This window comes from Rhyacophila brunnea, unplaced genomic scaffold (assembly GCF_057557595.1).
Source record: "Rhyacophila brunnea isolate RB1 unplaced genomic scaffold, BYU_Rbru_1.0 scaffold_14, whole genome shotgun sequence".
NCBI classification, from domain to species: domain Eukaryota; kingdom Metazoa; phylum Arthropoda; class Insecta; order Trichoptera; family Rhyacophilidae; genus Rhyacophila; species Rhyacophila brunnea.
Genome location: NW_028232796.1, coordinates 38,910,764 through 38,926,999, shown reverse-complemented (window position 1 = coordinate 38,926,999; position 16,236 = coordinate 38,910,764). Strand labels below are relative to the sequence as shown.

The following is a 16,236-nucleotide window of genomic DNA, read 5'->3' as shown; positions in this document are numbered from 1 at the left end:
ACAATGTTCGTAATTTCTGTAAATATCGCACGATCGTGAAAGCGTTGGGTCGCGTGTTTACGTTTCCGAATATTTGTTTCATCCGTGGATGCTGTTCTACTCTGCCCGACACGTGAAATAATAACGACGTCCGGTGTTGTGAATGGTTTTTAGTGCTCTTTCGCGCGGTGCCTGCAGTCGAGTGTTGATTGATCGAAACTCGCGTACAGTGCCGTCGAAGATTTGTGTACTAGAGCGGTAGTTGGTTGTGTTGTGACATTTGAAACTTGTGCATTGTTTTCATTCATCATGGGTCTGTCAGGGTGCTACAGTGTCATCAAGTACTTACTGGTCCTGATCAATCTTATATTTTGGGTGAGTACTTTTTAATTCATGATTTCTTTGATATTACAATAATTTATCTGACAGAAAAATCACGTTCCATGATAGCCATATTTAGAAGTGTGTTGTAGATATCCTTGTTTACCGGGTTTATTTATGTCAACAGTATGTACAACTAACTATTCAGACTTATTTATAAGTATTTCGCTGTATCATAAATTAAAGTATATAAACAAGAATCCGATAATGATGTATTATTTCTTTTATAACTGTGAAATGTAAAAGTAAATGCATCTTTGGTCAATTTAGCAATGTTTGATGTTGTGTAGGTACTATAAATATACTACCTCAATATTTTTTGTTATGTTTCAATAATTAATTTATAAAATGGGGAGTTTCTTTAAATGAATTTATAATTCTTTACTGACATTATATGGATTAACATTTATTACAGATACATGATTAAAGACCCAATTATCTTAATATTAATAATATTTAATATACCTATTTGAATTTTTTGTTCTAATTTTTCCCGCCTGATTATTGAATAATTTCTCAGTCGCTCGAAACAATTTTTTGCATAAAACATTGGGGATAGATAAAGATGGAAATCGAATTTAAAATATTGTAAAAAGTCAGCGAAACACATCAAGACCAATGCCAAAGACCTGACCAATGTTTGAAATTAATATATAGTCGAACTTGGTTATTACGATCACAGAAATATCTTGATCCTGGATGTAATGAGGAAACATTCGTTGACATTTTAGTTTATGATTTTCTCCATACATTTATTCACTTTTTTAACGAGCTACTTCTCGGGTATCCCGAGCAAAATTGTTAATGTGTCGATCGGGATCGGATTAGGTTTATGACACTCCAATTAAATGTCTTAAGTAGTTACCTAATTGCTGTTTTCGTCGACAACATTGAAAAAGTATTCACGCATATGGTTAAAATTGAATATAAAAAAATCCAAGCTTGTGAAGTCAGTAGGTACCTACTAGCGCCGGCCTCTTTTGTGGTTTATGAATGCCATGCTTGTTTCGGAGATTTTTACGATGGTTTTAAGATTTTTTATGTTCTATGATTAGATAGAACGTGGCGCGAAAAATGTTATATAACGAGTAATTCTTATAACGAGCAAATTCAGTCGGTCCCGTCTTCCTCGTTATAACCAAGTTAGAGTGTAAATATATCTATTGCTTTATTTAGATTTTAGATAATATTATCTACATAACTACCTACAATTTTTGAATTTATTATTCGACACTCGAATGTTACAACATATATCTATCTGTACGTGTTCTTACATTAATGAATTATTACCTAATAAGTTATCATATATATAATATATGAGATCAATCTCTTTGAGCTATACAATAATAAATAAATTATTCTGCGTGGGTCACTGTTGGCGTCCTCCTACATTCGTTTCTACGTCCTGCCCGAGTCTTTATCAGTCTATCGGCGACCTCGCAAACGGCACTGGAGATTGTTTTTAATAGGATTATTTGTTGGGCATGGATAGGGTAGGTACTCTAACATGACATTATGGAAGCAGAAGTGAATTTTTCCATGGGGACATCTGGATAAATCGATAAATCCAATAGGCTGACGAGTTCCATTTGCAATTTTTTACTACCTACATATTTTTATTGCAAGTCGTGTTTGTATAGAATCCAAACATGTCATCATATGGGAATGGGATAACTGGACGGCGCATTGTCGTAGACACGTTAACAGAATGCCGGGTCCATAAGTATGATAATTATCGTAAAATTTAACGAGGTTGCCGGCGACATGTTTCCAGTGTGGACCCGGCAGAATGTAGACGATGAATTTTAATCAGTTTCTATCTACTACTTCGTAGTTTTAATTCATTTTACTCCTAACATAATGTTTTTTTATTGCGGATTGAGAATTACCATGCCTAAGGTTTTATATAAAAATTTTTCGTTGGAACTTAAACATGCACGATTAAACCATTATTTACGTGTGTATTATTTAAATTCTTACCAACTATTACTTAAATCATAATATAATAATTTAAATATAAATAATAATATTAAATATATTTTTTTAAAAGCACGTTTAAATACCTAACGTCTATTTACTTTCTAATTGCGTGGCGTCCAGTTGTCCCGGCGCCAAATCGTCCTAGACCCCATCATATAAAACGGAACGGTACAAGTTTCTTTACTGGAAGCCAGGCGGGAACGGCGGCAATTTTCATGGCCAATTTTGTCAAAATTGACAAATTCAAGAATGATAACCTGACCTAACCTAACAAATAATCCAGTATATCGGCTATTTTCAAAATTTGTTTGCCGCTGGCTTCCACTAAACAGACAAGAACCAACGGAAACTGTTGAAATAGGCATACACAACTAGAAAAGAAGAAGAAAAAGGAAGTGAAATGTTGTATCGGAAATATATGGCCGTATATTAAAGACAGTCCAACCTCTTTGGGTCGTATAATACTGACATAAAATTCATGTCTAAATAAAACACGGTTCTTGTCGGTTTACACTTTACATGAAGCCAGCAGCAAACAATTTTTGAAAATAGCCGATATACTGGATTGTTTGTTAGGTTAGGTTAGGTTTGTATTCTTGAATTCATGAATTTTGCCAAAATCAGCTATGCAAATTGAATTAATGTTCATATTGAATCTAATAAAATTGGAGACCGTATGGCGTATAGTATAGATGCCTCAACGTCAGGAAAACCGTCATGTAGTGCCCAATCCGTCAATATTTTTTCAATTAATGAGGGCGATGTACTTACTATTAAAAAACTAAAGAATACTCGCTCTTTGGGACCTGATTACGTTCCTACATTTTTTTTAAAGGGTTGTCTTTGTCAAAGGCCCGCTTTCATATATATGTAATCTCGCAATGGAGACAGGACAGAGACAGGACTGGAAACGTGGAAGATGTCGAAGGTTACTCCAATCCATAAGAGTGGTACAGAGTCATCAGTGGAGAATTAGAGGCCGGTAGCTGTTCTCTCTGCACCAGCAAAAGTTCTTGAGATGATCATGCACAACATGATTTCTCCAAAAATTGAGTCATTTATTATAAATGAACAGCATGGAATTAGAGCAGGCCGATCAACGGAAACTAACCTGATGGTATTTACCGATTATGTGTCATCGGCACTGGATAGAGGCCACCAGGTTGACTGTTCTTACAATGACTTCTTGAAAGCATTTGACAAAGTCGATCATGACATCCTGATGGAAAAACTCCAACTTATTGGATTGTCGGATCGATTTTTGAAGCTATTCGGGAGTTATTTTAGGAACCGTCAACAATACGTATCGTACGGCCTTTATCAGTCACAGACCTTTTACACATTTTCTGGTGTCCCCCAGGGCTCAAACTTAGGGCCGTTGCTGTTCACGATTTTTATAAATGACATAGCATTGGTAATAAAAAATGCTATGTTTTTGTTGTTCGCTGATGACTTGAAACTCTTTTTGAAAGTTCTCACCTTGGACGATTGTCGTCAGCTCCAACTTGATATAGATAATATATTAAATTGGGACAGGCGTAACAAACTAGAATTCAATATTGATAAATGCAATCTTTTATCGTTTACCAGAGCCTCAAAAGTGTTGTTTTTCCAATACTCGATGCATGGCAGAGTTCTGTCACGAATATCACTTGTAAGGGATCTTAGCATTACGTTTGAGAGTGGACTGACATTTATTAGCCATATAGTTACCATTTGTAACAAAGCGCTTAAAATGTTGGGCTTCGTCATGCGTACCTACTTCCTGGGTCTTTTCATATGTTACGGTATTAAAACTTTTATTTAATTCTTTAGTTCGAAGCAGACTTGAGAGTGGGTCTATTGTTTGGGCACCGCATCAGTTGAAGTATGGCCTTATGATGGAGAGGGTACAGAATAAATTCTCGAGACTCCTTTACTTGAGGTTGTATGGATACTGTCCGTGGCTTTACCCAACTGACTTTCTCTTAGGCATGCTTACATACTGCAGTCTGCAATTTAGAAGAAATCTTTATTTAGCTACGTATTTTTTTCGACTTATACGAGGTATAAATGAGAACTCTGCCATTCTGGGTAGTGTTGACCTGTGTGTCCCTGATAACTATCTTGGAAATAGAGACCATCAGTTGTTTATTCTCCCAAGGTGCAGAACCAACCTGCCACTGGTAATGCCAATTGGGAGGGCGATAACTATGTTCAACGAAATTGCTTCGGGTGTTGATATATTCCCCCTACGTTAGAACGAGTTTAGGTGGACGTTGTTTTATAAATTCTTAATATAGGGTCTGCTTAACTCATCCGGTGTACTTCCTTGTACCTATCTAATTTATCTACTCATCTATCTCTTTTTTATGTAATACTGTTATATATATATATATATATATATATTATATATCTTTGTTTCTAATTGTCATGTTGTGAACGTCTTAAACTTATAATTTGTAATGTCCACAATATGTTATAAAAAAAAAATTGAAATTGAAAAAAATCTCTTTCCGATAAGATAGCTCACGGCAAACAGTGCCACGGTGAAATGTTTTACGTACAATTTACATGTAACTCTACTTTACTGCATGGTGTACCTACAGAAGAGACCAGCGCCCAAATTGTGGGTCTCGAATGAAATTAACACGCTTTTTCAATCAATAATAAAATTAAGTAGTAATGTATTCTGTAGGTATTGACACCACACGAAGAGTTTGAGATAATGATTGACCACCTTTTCCATTATTATTTATTATTTGATTAGTAAATATCACTAATTTGTTTGAAACGTTTAAAATCCATAACACGATCAGCGTATTCTATAATATATGCCTAATTAAGGGGGGACATGCTCGTCGTATGTCAAAATTGAGTTTTTATTGTATTTTAAAACCATGATACTGGACACTCCTTAAACGTTGTAGATAATCTATTTATATAATTTTGAAGCCTTGTTATCCTTTATATTTATTTTAAACATTTAATGGCTGCATAAAGTATTTTTGTTACATAAAATAGTATTCTTTTAAACCTCTCGCTCTAATGTTTTAGAATATAGTCATATTTCGGTACATGAATGTGCAGTGGTGTTAAGATTTTTTACATTTATTAATTTTTAAGCGCATTTATAAAACCATTAGTATAATTTATGATGAGATAATTTTGGTAAAATATTCACGATAAAAAATTATATTGATAATCTCTGTGATCCCAAATTTGACAAGAATTAGGCATTTTATTATTCAAAAATCGGCAAAATTAACATATTTGAAGATGATTCTAAAGATACTTTTTATAAGCCATGTTAATGACCATTCAAGTTTTTTTTAGGAAAGAGGTCAAGAGGTTTAAAATAATACTATTTTATGTAACAAAAATACTTTATTCAGTCATCAAATGTTTAAAATAAATATAAAGAATAATAAGGCTTCAAAATTATATAAATAGGTTATCTACAACGTTTAAGTAGTGTTTTGAAAATACAATAAAAACTCAATTTTGACCTACGACGAGCATGTGGGCCGTTAATTATGTATAATTTTAGAAAGAAAGTAGGTAGACTTGCCTAGAAATGTTAGTAGAAATTCAATCATTTCTTAAAAATAGCTTGATCAGTCATAAGTACTTACGTTTTATACACTCACCACGCCGTCATATTATCGAAAGTTAAAACTGTTTATAATACAGTAATAGATTTATAGATAGAAATAGAAATATAGTCAGTCGCACACGCAAGAGGGAGTTTTCAGGTCTGGACCCCTCCGCAGGAACGAAAAAATTATAATAATTAGAATTCTTTTCTTCTCTTATTTTTCGACCATGTCCGATCCGAATAGGATTAGGATCATAATATGGGCCTCCACAGAGTAGAGGTTTGTATTGACAGATTTTTGTTTTTTACGAGAAATGGATGTCAGCCACTTGCTCAACCTATTGGGTTGACCCTGACACACACAAATTGAAAAACAATATGTGTACTGCCAGACTTTAGAATTCAGGGGTTCACAAACTTTTTCGCCAAAGGGGCAATTTTGAAATTAAAAATATTTGGCGGGCCGCTCATTCTTTTGTAAATATTTACTATTTTTTATATTATACTAAAAAATAATATTTAAATTTTTTCACCAGGTACGTATGCAATTGTTTGTTTGAAACTAAATCCTGCAATCTAGGCTCAATTTTTGTGATGTGACTACGCAAAACAAATGCGATATTATGGTTGTCTGTTAATTTTGATCTTAAGTTTGATTTATTAATACCATGGTCCTCGCATCCTGAAGCGGGCCCCCTGGTGGCTAGGATTTTTGGCGGGTCCCCCTACCTATCGCTAAGGATAAAAGCAGTGTGACGCTCTACAGTAGCGTTTTACAAATGGTGTAGGTACGCGGTAAAATTAATTTGTATATTTAGTGTTTTTTTGTATATTTTAATACTTACATCCATTTGATGGCTTACATCCATTACGGAGCTGTCAAGTATCGACACACAATTAAAAATTGTATCGTACAACCATATAATTGTAAATAATAACATTATTGACCATTTTTTTTTTTACTATTAAAGCAAATTTTGTGTGTGTTTATCCCACTTATTTGGTCGACTCGCCTCACCGGGCCCCTCCTGAGCCCGGGACCCTAGGCTAGAGCCCTGTTAGCCCTCCCTTGTGAAGGCCAGGATTAATACTCATTGTAGAAAATATTTTTTCACAAATATAGGTAGGTACTTCCAAATTAAGAAGCCATTTGATGAGCATGTTTAACTATATTTGGATATAGCCCAAGTGAAAGTTCTCATTCTTGCCAGAGGATATTTAATTTTAAATGTAATTTTAATATTCGATATGAAGAATAAAAAATAATACAGATTCAACATAAATCTCGCGGGACATAATTGACCCGCGGGACACACTTTGTGAACCCCTGATTTAGATGAAAGAAATATTATTTATTCTGATGGGTTGGTCCCGTTCACGAAACAGATTAATATAAATAATTCCGATAAGCTATACCCCAATACACCACATTTTGACGCAGTGTTTTGAATGTGTGAGTGTCCTACAAAAATGAACTACACATTATAGACGACATTATTGTGTGTTGCAACCTTCAAATACACAAATATTGAATGAGCGTCAGTTCATAAACCGAGAGCAGTTGTCAGAACGAAGGACAAGCGTATTTGTGACATGTGTTATAATAGTTTATCGCATATTCTTCCACACTCGAGATTGGTTGCCTGTTACTCCACACCCGTTTGGTATTTCAGATCCTATTATTCCTATTACACGGGGGTTGCGACGGAGAAGAAGGGGATAGATTGAAACACTAAATATTGTTTTTATTATCATTAAAGCTAATCACTAGGGCCCGGATTTATATGCTGGTGCATGTTGTGTTAGGGTGTATGCACAGCTATGAGAGTTCCACAGAAATCTGTTTTGATAGACACAGAATCCAAAAATAAAATTTTATTGTGCATATAAATGCATATTTGAGACGTTAGAGCATATTTGAGACATAAGTGCATATTTCATAAATAAATGCATATGATAGAGCTTTTGAATTTATATTTTTTTTTTAATTATTTTATCTAAATATAACTAAGTTAGGAAGGTAGATAGTTTAGATACACTTGCATTTTAATGCCATCTCCGAGCTGTGGATTTATCAGAAAAAGTGGAGTCAACTCGGGCACTTTTATTAAAAGTTTTCCCAATCACCTCTGTGGACGTTGAGAGGTCGTTTTCTGAATATAAACAAAATACTGACAGATAACTACTTATACGAAAAATTTAATGCCAGAGCATATATTGAAAAAAATATTGTATTTTTTTTCAGGCAAAAAACAGAAAACAGTATTTAGGACTAGTTAAGTGTGTCGGTTTTGCATATATTGAAAAAAATATTGTATTTTTTTTCAGGCAAAAAACAGAAAACAGTATTTAGGACTAGTTAAGTGTGTCGGTTTTGCATATATTGAAAAAAATATTGTATTTTTTTTCAGGCAAAAAACAGAAAACAGTATTTAGGACTAGTTAAGTGTGTCGGTTTTGCATATATTGAAAAAAATATTGTATTTTTTTTCAGGCAAAAAACAGTATTTAGGACTAGTTAAGTGTGTCGGTTTTGCATATATTGAAAAAAATATTGTATTTTTTTTCAGGCAAAAAACAGTATTTAGGACTAGTTAAGTGTGTCGGTTTTGCTTTTTAAGTTATGTTTGGTTTACATTGCATTTATTATTCATTAATTTGTAATTGTGAAAAACTATTTAGAATATTGTAATTGATTAACTTTATATTCATTGTTTGTGTGTTTTTGTTCTGCTATCGCATTATGTTGAAAAATTATTAACTAGTTATTCGATTTTTGTCGGTAAGATTGGGTAAAGTAGGTATTTACAAGTTTTTCCCACAAAAAATGTCAATTTTTAACTGCATATTTTTTCAGTTTTAGTGCATATTTTCTTTGCATTTTGAGCAATTTGATTTTAAGTACATACGTGCATGCATATAATCATGTTTTTTGTTGCATATAAATCCGCTCTCCACTAATCACACCATCTTAGGTAATAGATCCACCAGTATTATACTGGTGGACAAATATAATAGTTGTCCGATGAGTGTGGGCGCCACATGCAAACATTTGACATAATATCATTCGATACTTTTTAGTTTTTATACTGTGACAGCTTAGTTCTAAATTCGAGCACCGGACGATTTATGACGGTGTGTCTATACTGTTGTCTTATTTTTAGATGCAGTTTTAAATTATTCAAATCGCTCAATTATTTTATTTATAAGATAATATTATAACTATTATGTTATAAGGTACAAAAGACCATCGTTTCGGTTTTCAAGCAAATATGTTGTAATATTCTAGCCTTATTATGAGATGTTTCAAGCTGTCTAAAAGCGCTAGATAAAATGCCAGTTGGGAATTTTGCAAGCTAGATCAGTGTTGCCAACCGTACTATAATTATAGTATTTGTACTATAAGTTTGGTCCTTGTACTATGTACGATATAATACAGGTATAGTACGCCCAAAATAATATAATTTTGAATATCGGAAAAAATACTAAAATGTTGATGTTTTCGTTCGATAAATTGGTGCAAAGTACTATAATTTTGCAATATAAGAAGATTTGGAGAACTTGGAAAAAAAACTGCTCGAAAAACGTAAAAAAATCCCTTGACTTTGGTTTAAAATGAAATTTCTTGAATTCTTCGGTAAGCATTTTTGGTCGGAAGAGGCACCTAAATAAAAAGGGTCACGGAAGTTTCTCAAATTTTCCGTTTTTTTTTCTTCTGATAAACAAAAAAACCTATACATTTTCAGCAGATGACACGCGTACTATATTTTTTCCCCAAATACTATAATTCCATCGTAGTATATTTTTGGGTTTCCACCGTGTCTGCTTCTTCCTTCTTTACTCGACATTTCGGGCTCGTTGCAGAGGCCATTATCAAGAGATGATATGTTTTTATAATGAATAGTAGTGTAGGTATGTGAATGTAAACGTCGCTCTAAGAATGTCAAAAAGAATCCGATTAGCTAAGAGCAAACGTTGCTCAGAGTAATCTGTCAATCGTTACGACCAGGGATACCGGCTCGAATATTAGATTTTGCTGATAGTGCCGGAAGCCATGACGTTTTCAACCGTAATTCATCATCCGTATTAATATTTTCAGGGTTTCTATGGATTTCAATGGCCTACTTTACCAATCGTGTGAAATATTCTTTATTCCGACCAAATATCTTGGTTTCAAAAATAAAAATATACTACGATAAAAAAACAACCGTGAAAGCCTCAAACATTACTATAATTCCACTTTGCAAAGATGGCAACACTGAGCTAGATACCTATATGATCAAAAATACTAGATATGGCAAGAAAATCTCAAGTTGGCAACGCTGGATACACCGCATCGACCTGTTGACCATATCATGTTTCGTGTCGCTGACATATTCTGGGAAAATAACTACATAATTTATATGCTAACTTTACACCGACCCCTAGTGAAATTACGTAAAAATCTCTAAAAGTAAAAACAGGTTGAAGTTGAAAGATTCTGTCGCGGATAGGAAGAATTAGGGTTAATTAAATGCTTTCAAATTATGCCATAAATGTCAAATTGCGTGAATACTTAGTTAGCAGTGGCAGGAAATGTAAATTTCCTGTTTGACGATTTCTGCTGCTTTATATCGCTTTTAAAAGTCAAGATATGAAAGGACACGAAATGTCATTAAGTAGTCATTCACGAGATGTGACATCATTCGTTATGTCATTATAATTTATAAGGTTGTATCTTATTTATTATTATGACGATAGTAAGACAAAAAATTGGATAATAAAATACATCAGAAAACAAAATCACTAAAAAACGTAGATGTGTACTTAGGTCACAGTAGAACCGGCAAAGCATCAGTCCACGCGGTAGTCTCCGGTTCGTCGTGGTCTGGTGGTTGGCTGAAACTCCTATGGGAAAGTACACGAAGTGTTCCGTGGTCTGGATCTAACCAAACTCGCAAAGTGGGAACTCTTTTAACACAATGCTTACGGGCCCTTTTAATTAATTTTGTAATTAACGTGTTAATTTGCATTTGAAAAGTAATTAGCAAAAACACAATTTTGTGCGACCCGTAAGCTATGGGCTACTTTGCGGCTTTCTTTTCCATCTTGTAAGTTTAATGCATGAGTGAGTATTGATGAACTGGTAAGCCTGTGCAAATGAAAACTCTGCCGTTCTTTAGTATTGATATATTGTGTGGCCCTGACAACTATTTTAGAATTTGATAACATCAGTTATTTGTTATCCTAAGCTGGAGAACTAACCTGGCTTTAGGAGTGCAATAACTTACTGTTGAATGGTTTTTATTAAATTACGTCCTTCAGTAAACTCAGTCAAAGCTCATTTGAGAGCGTGGCGATGGCAAGGCTTGGGTATCTGCTACGGTGACATTCCCATGCGAAAACTACTGCTGATGCTTCACACCTAAACGTATGGCCTCGTGATACGCTCGATTAAGACCGAGTGAGGTGCGGGGCGGGTTGGTTTGGAGGGGTCAATGTTTGTGTTGTTTAATTAAATCTTTTCGGATATTGATGTACCTATTCAGAGTTTAAGTGGATGCTGTTTTAAACATATGTGTCCAGAAATTTATACGTATGCAATCCGCCGCATCACATTTCACATTGAGATGTTGTATCTATCGGAAACAGAATATGACTGTATAACATTGAGATCAAATTCATGCCTAAATAAAACTTAAATAATTACTTATTAAGATAAAAAGAACTTTTTATATACTTACCACGTTTTTAAATTTTCTGTTGAATCATATACTTAAACTTGACAATTCTATGTATTAATAAAAACCTTTTATTGTACTTGATAGATATACTGAATAAATATTATAGAATATTGAACTGTCATTTTAACATTTCATATTGATTTCCATAGAAACGCACGTATATATTAATAATTCAGTTGCTAGGACCCCTTAGCAACCGACAATAATAACTTTCCATACAGAACAGAATTAACTGAAAATGAATATAATTCTGCTTAAAATGGCTAAAAGTATTAAAAGAATGCATTGTCGTCGTGTTCTGATATATTCTAAAAGTTTCAAATGTCTCTAGCTAGACGGGAAGTTAGTTAAAAATATTCAATCATCCAATACAAATCTTGGACAAACAAGAAAAAAATGTACTGGACATAAAAGAAAAAATCTGTACCGGACAAACAAGAATATGAGATAATAAAATCGCGGTAAAATACGTAATAAACACCACCGGAACACAAGGGAAATACAGAAGAAAATCAATGCCCGCTATCGGGCCGTGACGCGAAATTGTAAACATCGATGATAGTGCTAGTTATTTCTTGCACTTGTATGAAATATGGGTAAACTGTTTGTAGAAAATGATGATTGTTGCATATTGAAATTGCTAATAATTTTAACGAAATATATAATCGAAAATCTACATTTATTGCGAACAAGTTACCGCATTGCTTTCTTAGATAATCAAAAACCAGTACTACCATCGTGATTCGAATTCAGTGCCACGGCCTAAATATAGTTGGTATTAGAAGAAAATAGGTAGATAAGTAAATTAATTCTGAATGATTACCAAGTATGTGCTCGTGAAATACTCCACACGGAACGGAACATACATTTACATGGTGGGTACTGTACTACTACAATGGTTCTGATCAAAGAGGTTGAAGGAAGCAGAAGAGGCAAAAGAAGGTCTTTGATTCTGACGGAAGAATAAATTCTGAGCACCTGAAAATGTAGACGACAAGTCGATAATGTAGACGACAAGTCAATAAAGTCGATTTATTTCAAAATATCTAAGGAGATATTTAAGTACTTAAATATTTTATTAACGGTAAAATCACAATAGTTCACACTGTTATATTAATCTTTGTACTGTTATGGGATGCCCGGTTTGGGGGGAGGTGTATATAATAAAAGCGAAGGGTGATTGATTATTGGCTAGCTGGGGGTTAACCTAACCGTCCCCCTTTCAATACAAACGATTTCCGAAATACACTATATTTATTGTGGAAGTATAATTTAATTTATCGAGCAATATCCTGCGAAATAATGTTACGAGTATTATGCCATGATCGTATATCTCATAGAACTAGTATAAATAATTATAATCTATACACAATACTTAAGTAAACTGATAATATAGATACAGGCCGACAATTTTAATATAAATACATTATATTATTATATGACATCGGCACTACGATACAATGTGAGTCTTGGCCGCATCTAGGAAAACCTCCACTTATGCTGCGATTACATTATGATCACGTCACGTACTGTCACATGTTGGCACGGCGATAAATTTAGTATTAGGCCCGTTTCAGACGGGACACCGGTGTCGCGCTCGTATATAATAAGGAGGCCTTTTTATTCGAATAAAGGGGCCTTTGTATTATGTTTATGAACGCACAGAGCTAATTAGTCAACGCATAATTTCGCGATATAAATAAGAACATAAAACTGGCTGCGGTCATAAAAACATGTGTATCGGCGGTTTGAGAATGTAGCGGCCGACGGAAAAGTGTACCGGACACGCTTTGACTTATTAGCTCGGGGCGTTCATAAACATAATACAAAGGGGCTTTTATTCGAATACAAAGGCCTCCTTGTTATATACGAGCGCGACACCGGTGTCCCGTCTGAAACGGGCCTTATGGTTTCGTCATTCCGCAAAATATTTTGAATGATCATTATCTCTATAAATTCAATGATGGAGAGTGCCAACTCTAATGTATTGTTATGTTGAATTATTGTTCATTATCATGCTAATTTCAATTACTTTTAACAGTTTCTATGTGTGCGTACGTTAAAATGATTTGCGATATTGCATCCATGGATAATGTGTATTTTGAACAGAACCCGACCTGTAGACCATACATAATAGACAGTGACGTGAGTCGAAAATGTTTAGGCCTGCAGAAAATAGAAAAAAAATGTTCACTGACTGGTGCGGTTCATGATGTAGCGCGATACTCGTGAGGTGACCTCATTGTTGTACTAGTGATTTCGGTAGATTTAGCCAACTGACGATGTTCGTTTAAAGGTTCAAAATGTGCTACGGGATGGAAGCATCAATCTGATAACATTTTAAATACAAAGATTACTGTGAGAGCACATAACGTGATGATAATGTATTTAAGGCATTACTCTCCGCTGTGTGTTGCAAGTTGCAACTCATGCAAGCTCTTTATAATAGTCAAACCGTTAAAAATAAAATGTATTTTACAGTATCCTATCTTCTGTGGTTAGCATATAATTTTATGTATGATATAGGCTTTATACATGCATAATATTATTATATTATTTTCTGCCAACAATGTTCACTTGCGCGACAGTCAAAAATGAACATCTGCCTTGCTAATTTAAACTTTGCATATTATGTGGAATGTAGATTAAAAAGTTAGGCGATTTGTCACCGCCGTTAAAGTTGAATTTCGTACGCTCTTGGGAACCCCTGAATAATTAGTCATAGGTACTGGAATTTCCACCTTTTTTATATTATACTGTATATTTGTGACCACGCATGAAAAAGGGGGTGAATACTAGGATCTTTGGGTCGTATAGTACTACTGACATAAAATGCATGTCTAAATAAAACACGGTTTTTGTCGGTTTATAGGAAGCCAGCGGGAAACAAATTTTGAAAATAATCGATATACCTACTGAATCATTTGTTAGGTTAGGTTTTCATTCTTGAGTTCATAAATTTTACCAAAATCAGCTATGAAAATTGAATTAATGTTCATATTGAATATAATAAAATTGGAGAACGTATAGTATACGGTCATCTCTTTCCGATAAAAAAGCTCACGGCGAACTGTGCCACGGTAAAATGTTTTACATACAATTTATATGTAACCGAGTAAAATATAGTAGTTAGAGGCAGACCAGTGGTGAGAGGTGGGGATAGGCTGTTCTGACATACGACTCAATTCGTATGGGTCTAGTGTGCGATCATAGAGGTATTAAATAAAGGTGCGATAGACGCATTGGACATGCCTCTTATACATATATAATTTTATGTGATACTCCCATACTTGTATACGTGTAACTTCGATTAGAATACACGTGCCGATACAATGAAGTAATTATAACAATTTTATTGACCCATAAATCATTGAATAATTGAATAGGTTTGGGTCCAACCTTTGTGTGGCGCCCGATGTGGGGCAGTGAAAATCTAAATAATTTTAAACCCGCATTAAACACTCCGTTTATCGCTTCACCGCAAAAATAAGTTCGGACAGGGGTCGGTCATCTTTATTTACTCGATTGCGTTTATTCTATCCTTCCATCACTAAAAAACGAGTCTGAAAAAAAACAAATACAAACTTTATAATATATTATAGACCGTGGCCCCACAAGGGGGAGGTTGACAGGGCTCTGGGGGGGGGGGGGGGAGTGGCGCGACTACCTTATAAGTGAGATAACCACACATCACAATTTATTTCTAATGGTAAAAAAGTCGCCTGCGTCGCTATTTTACAACGTTTTTCTTAGCTCGTATTCTTATTTGTCCGGTACAAATATTGCAATCGATTCACTAACTTCACTAATTTTCACTAACTTCCCGACTAGCTGGTCATTTGAAACTTTGAAATTTTGAATTTACTTGTATATATCAGAACACGATGCCAATGCATTTTTTAAATACTTTTAGCCATCTTTAAGTAGAATTGTTTTCATTTTCAGTTAATTGTATGAAAAGTTATTTCGGAAGAAATCCGTAAAAAGTAAAACTATTATTGGTTGCTAAGTGGGTCCCAACAACTAAATTATTAATATTAATATAAGTATATGTGCGTTACTATGGAAATCAATATGACATTTCAGTATTGTTTCTATCAATTACATTTTTTTTGGATCGTTTAAGCTAGTCAAGTCAAGTTTATATGATTCAACAGAAAATTTTAAAACGTTGTATATAAAAAGTTCTTTTTATCTTCTAATTATTACTTATTAATGTGATACTGAGGCAAATTTTGATTATTGTGTGTCAATATTCGAAAACTTCATAACTCAAGTGGATTTATTGAAAAAGACAAAAAATCGTTAAAAATACACTGGATACCATTAATTTTACCTGGAACACCATTTGGAAAGCGTTTCTGTAGAGCGTCACACTTATTTTAACCCTAGCGATAGGTAGGGGAGGCGGCGACAAAGATCCTGGCCTGATGGCCCGCTTCAGGATGTGGAACGGTGATATAGTCCATCCGAAACTAGTGAAAATTATTCAATTTTTAGTTATTAGGGCTTGCGCAGACAGAGCGCGGTCAGGCGGTCTGCGTTCCGCGTTCGGAGTTCGGCGTTCTTTGTACTGTATGGACTTCATACTGTATG

General features: G+C 34.3%; 1 protein-coding gene across 1 annotated transcript in view; it reads left to right on the top strand.

Moving 5' to 3' along the window:
- Nucleotides 1-16,236, top strand: part of Tsp96F (Tetraspanin 96F) — a 150,600-nt gene continuing 134,364 nt past the window's right edge. The window contains exon 1 of the mRNA XM_085942290.1: nucleotides 1-354. Coding sequence (XP_085798416.1) covers nucleotides 289-354 — 66 coding nt within the window. The 5' untranslated portion in view covers nucleotides 1-288. The remainder of the gene's footprint in view (nucleotides 355-16,236) is intronic.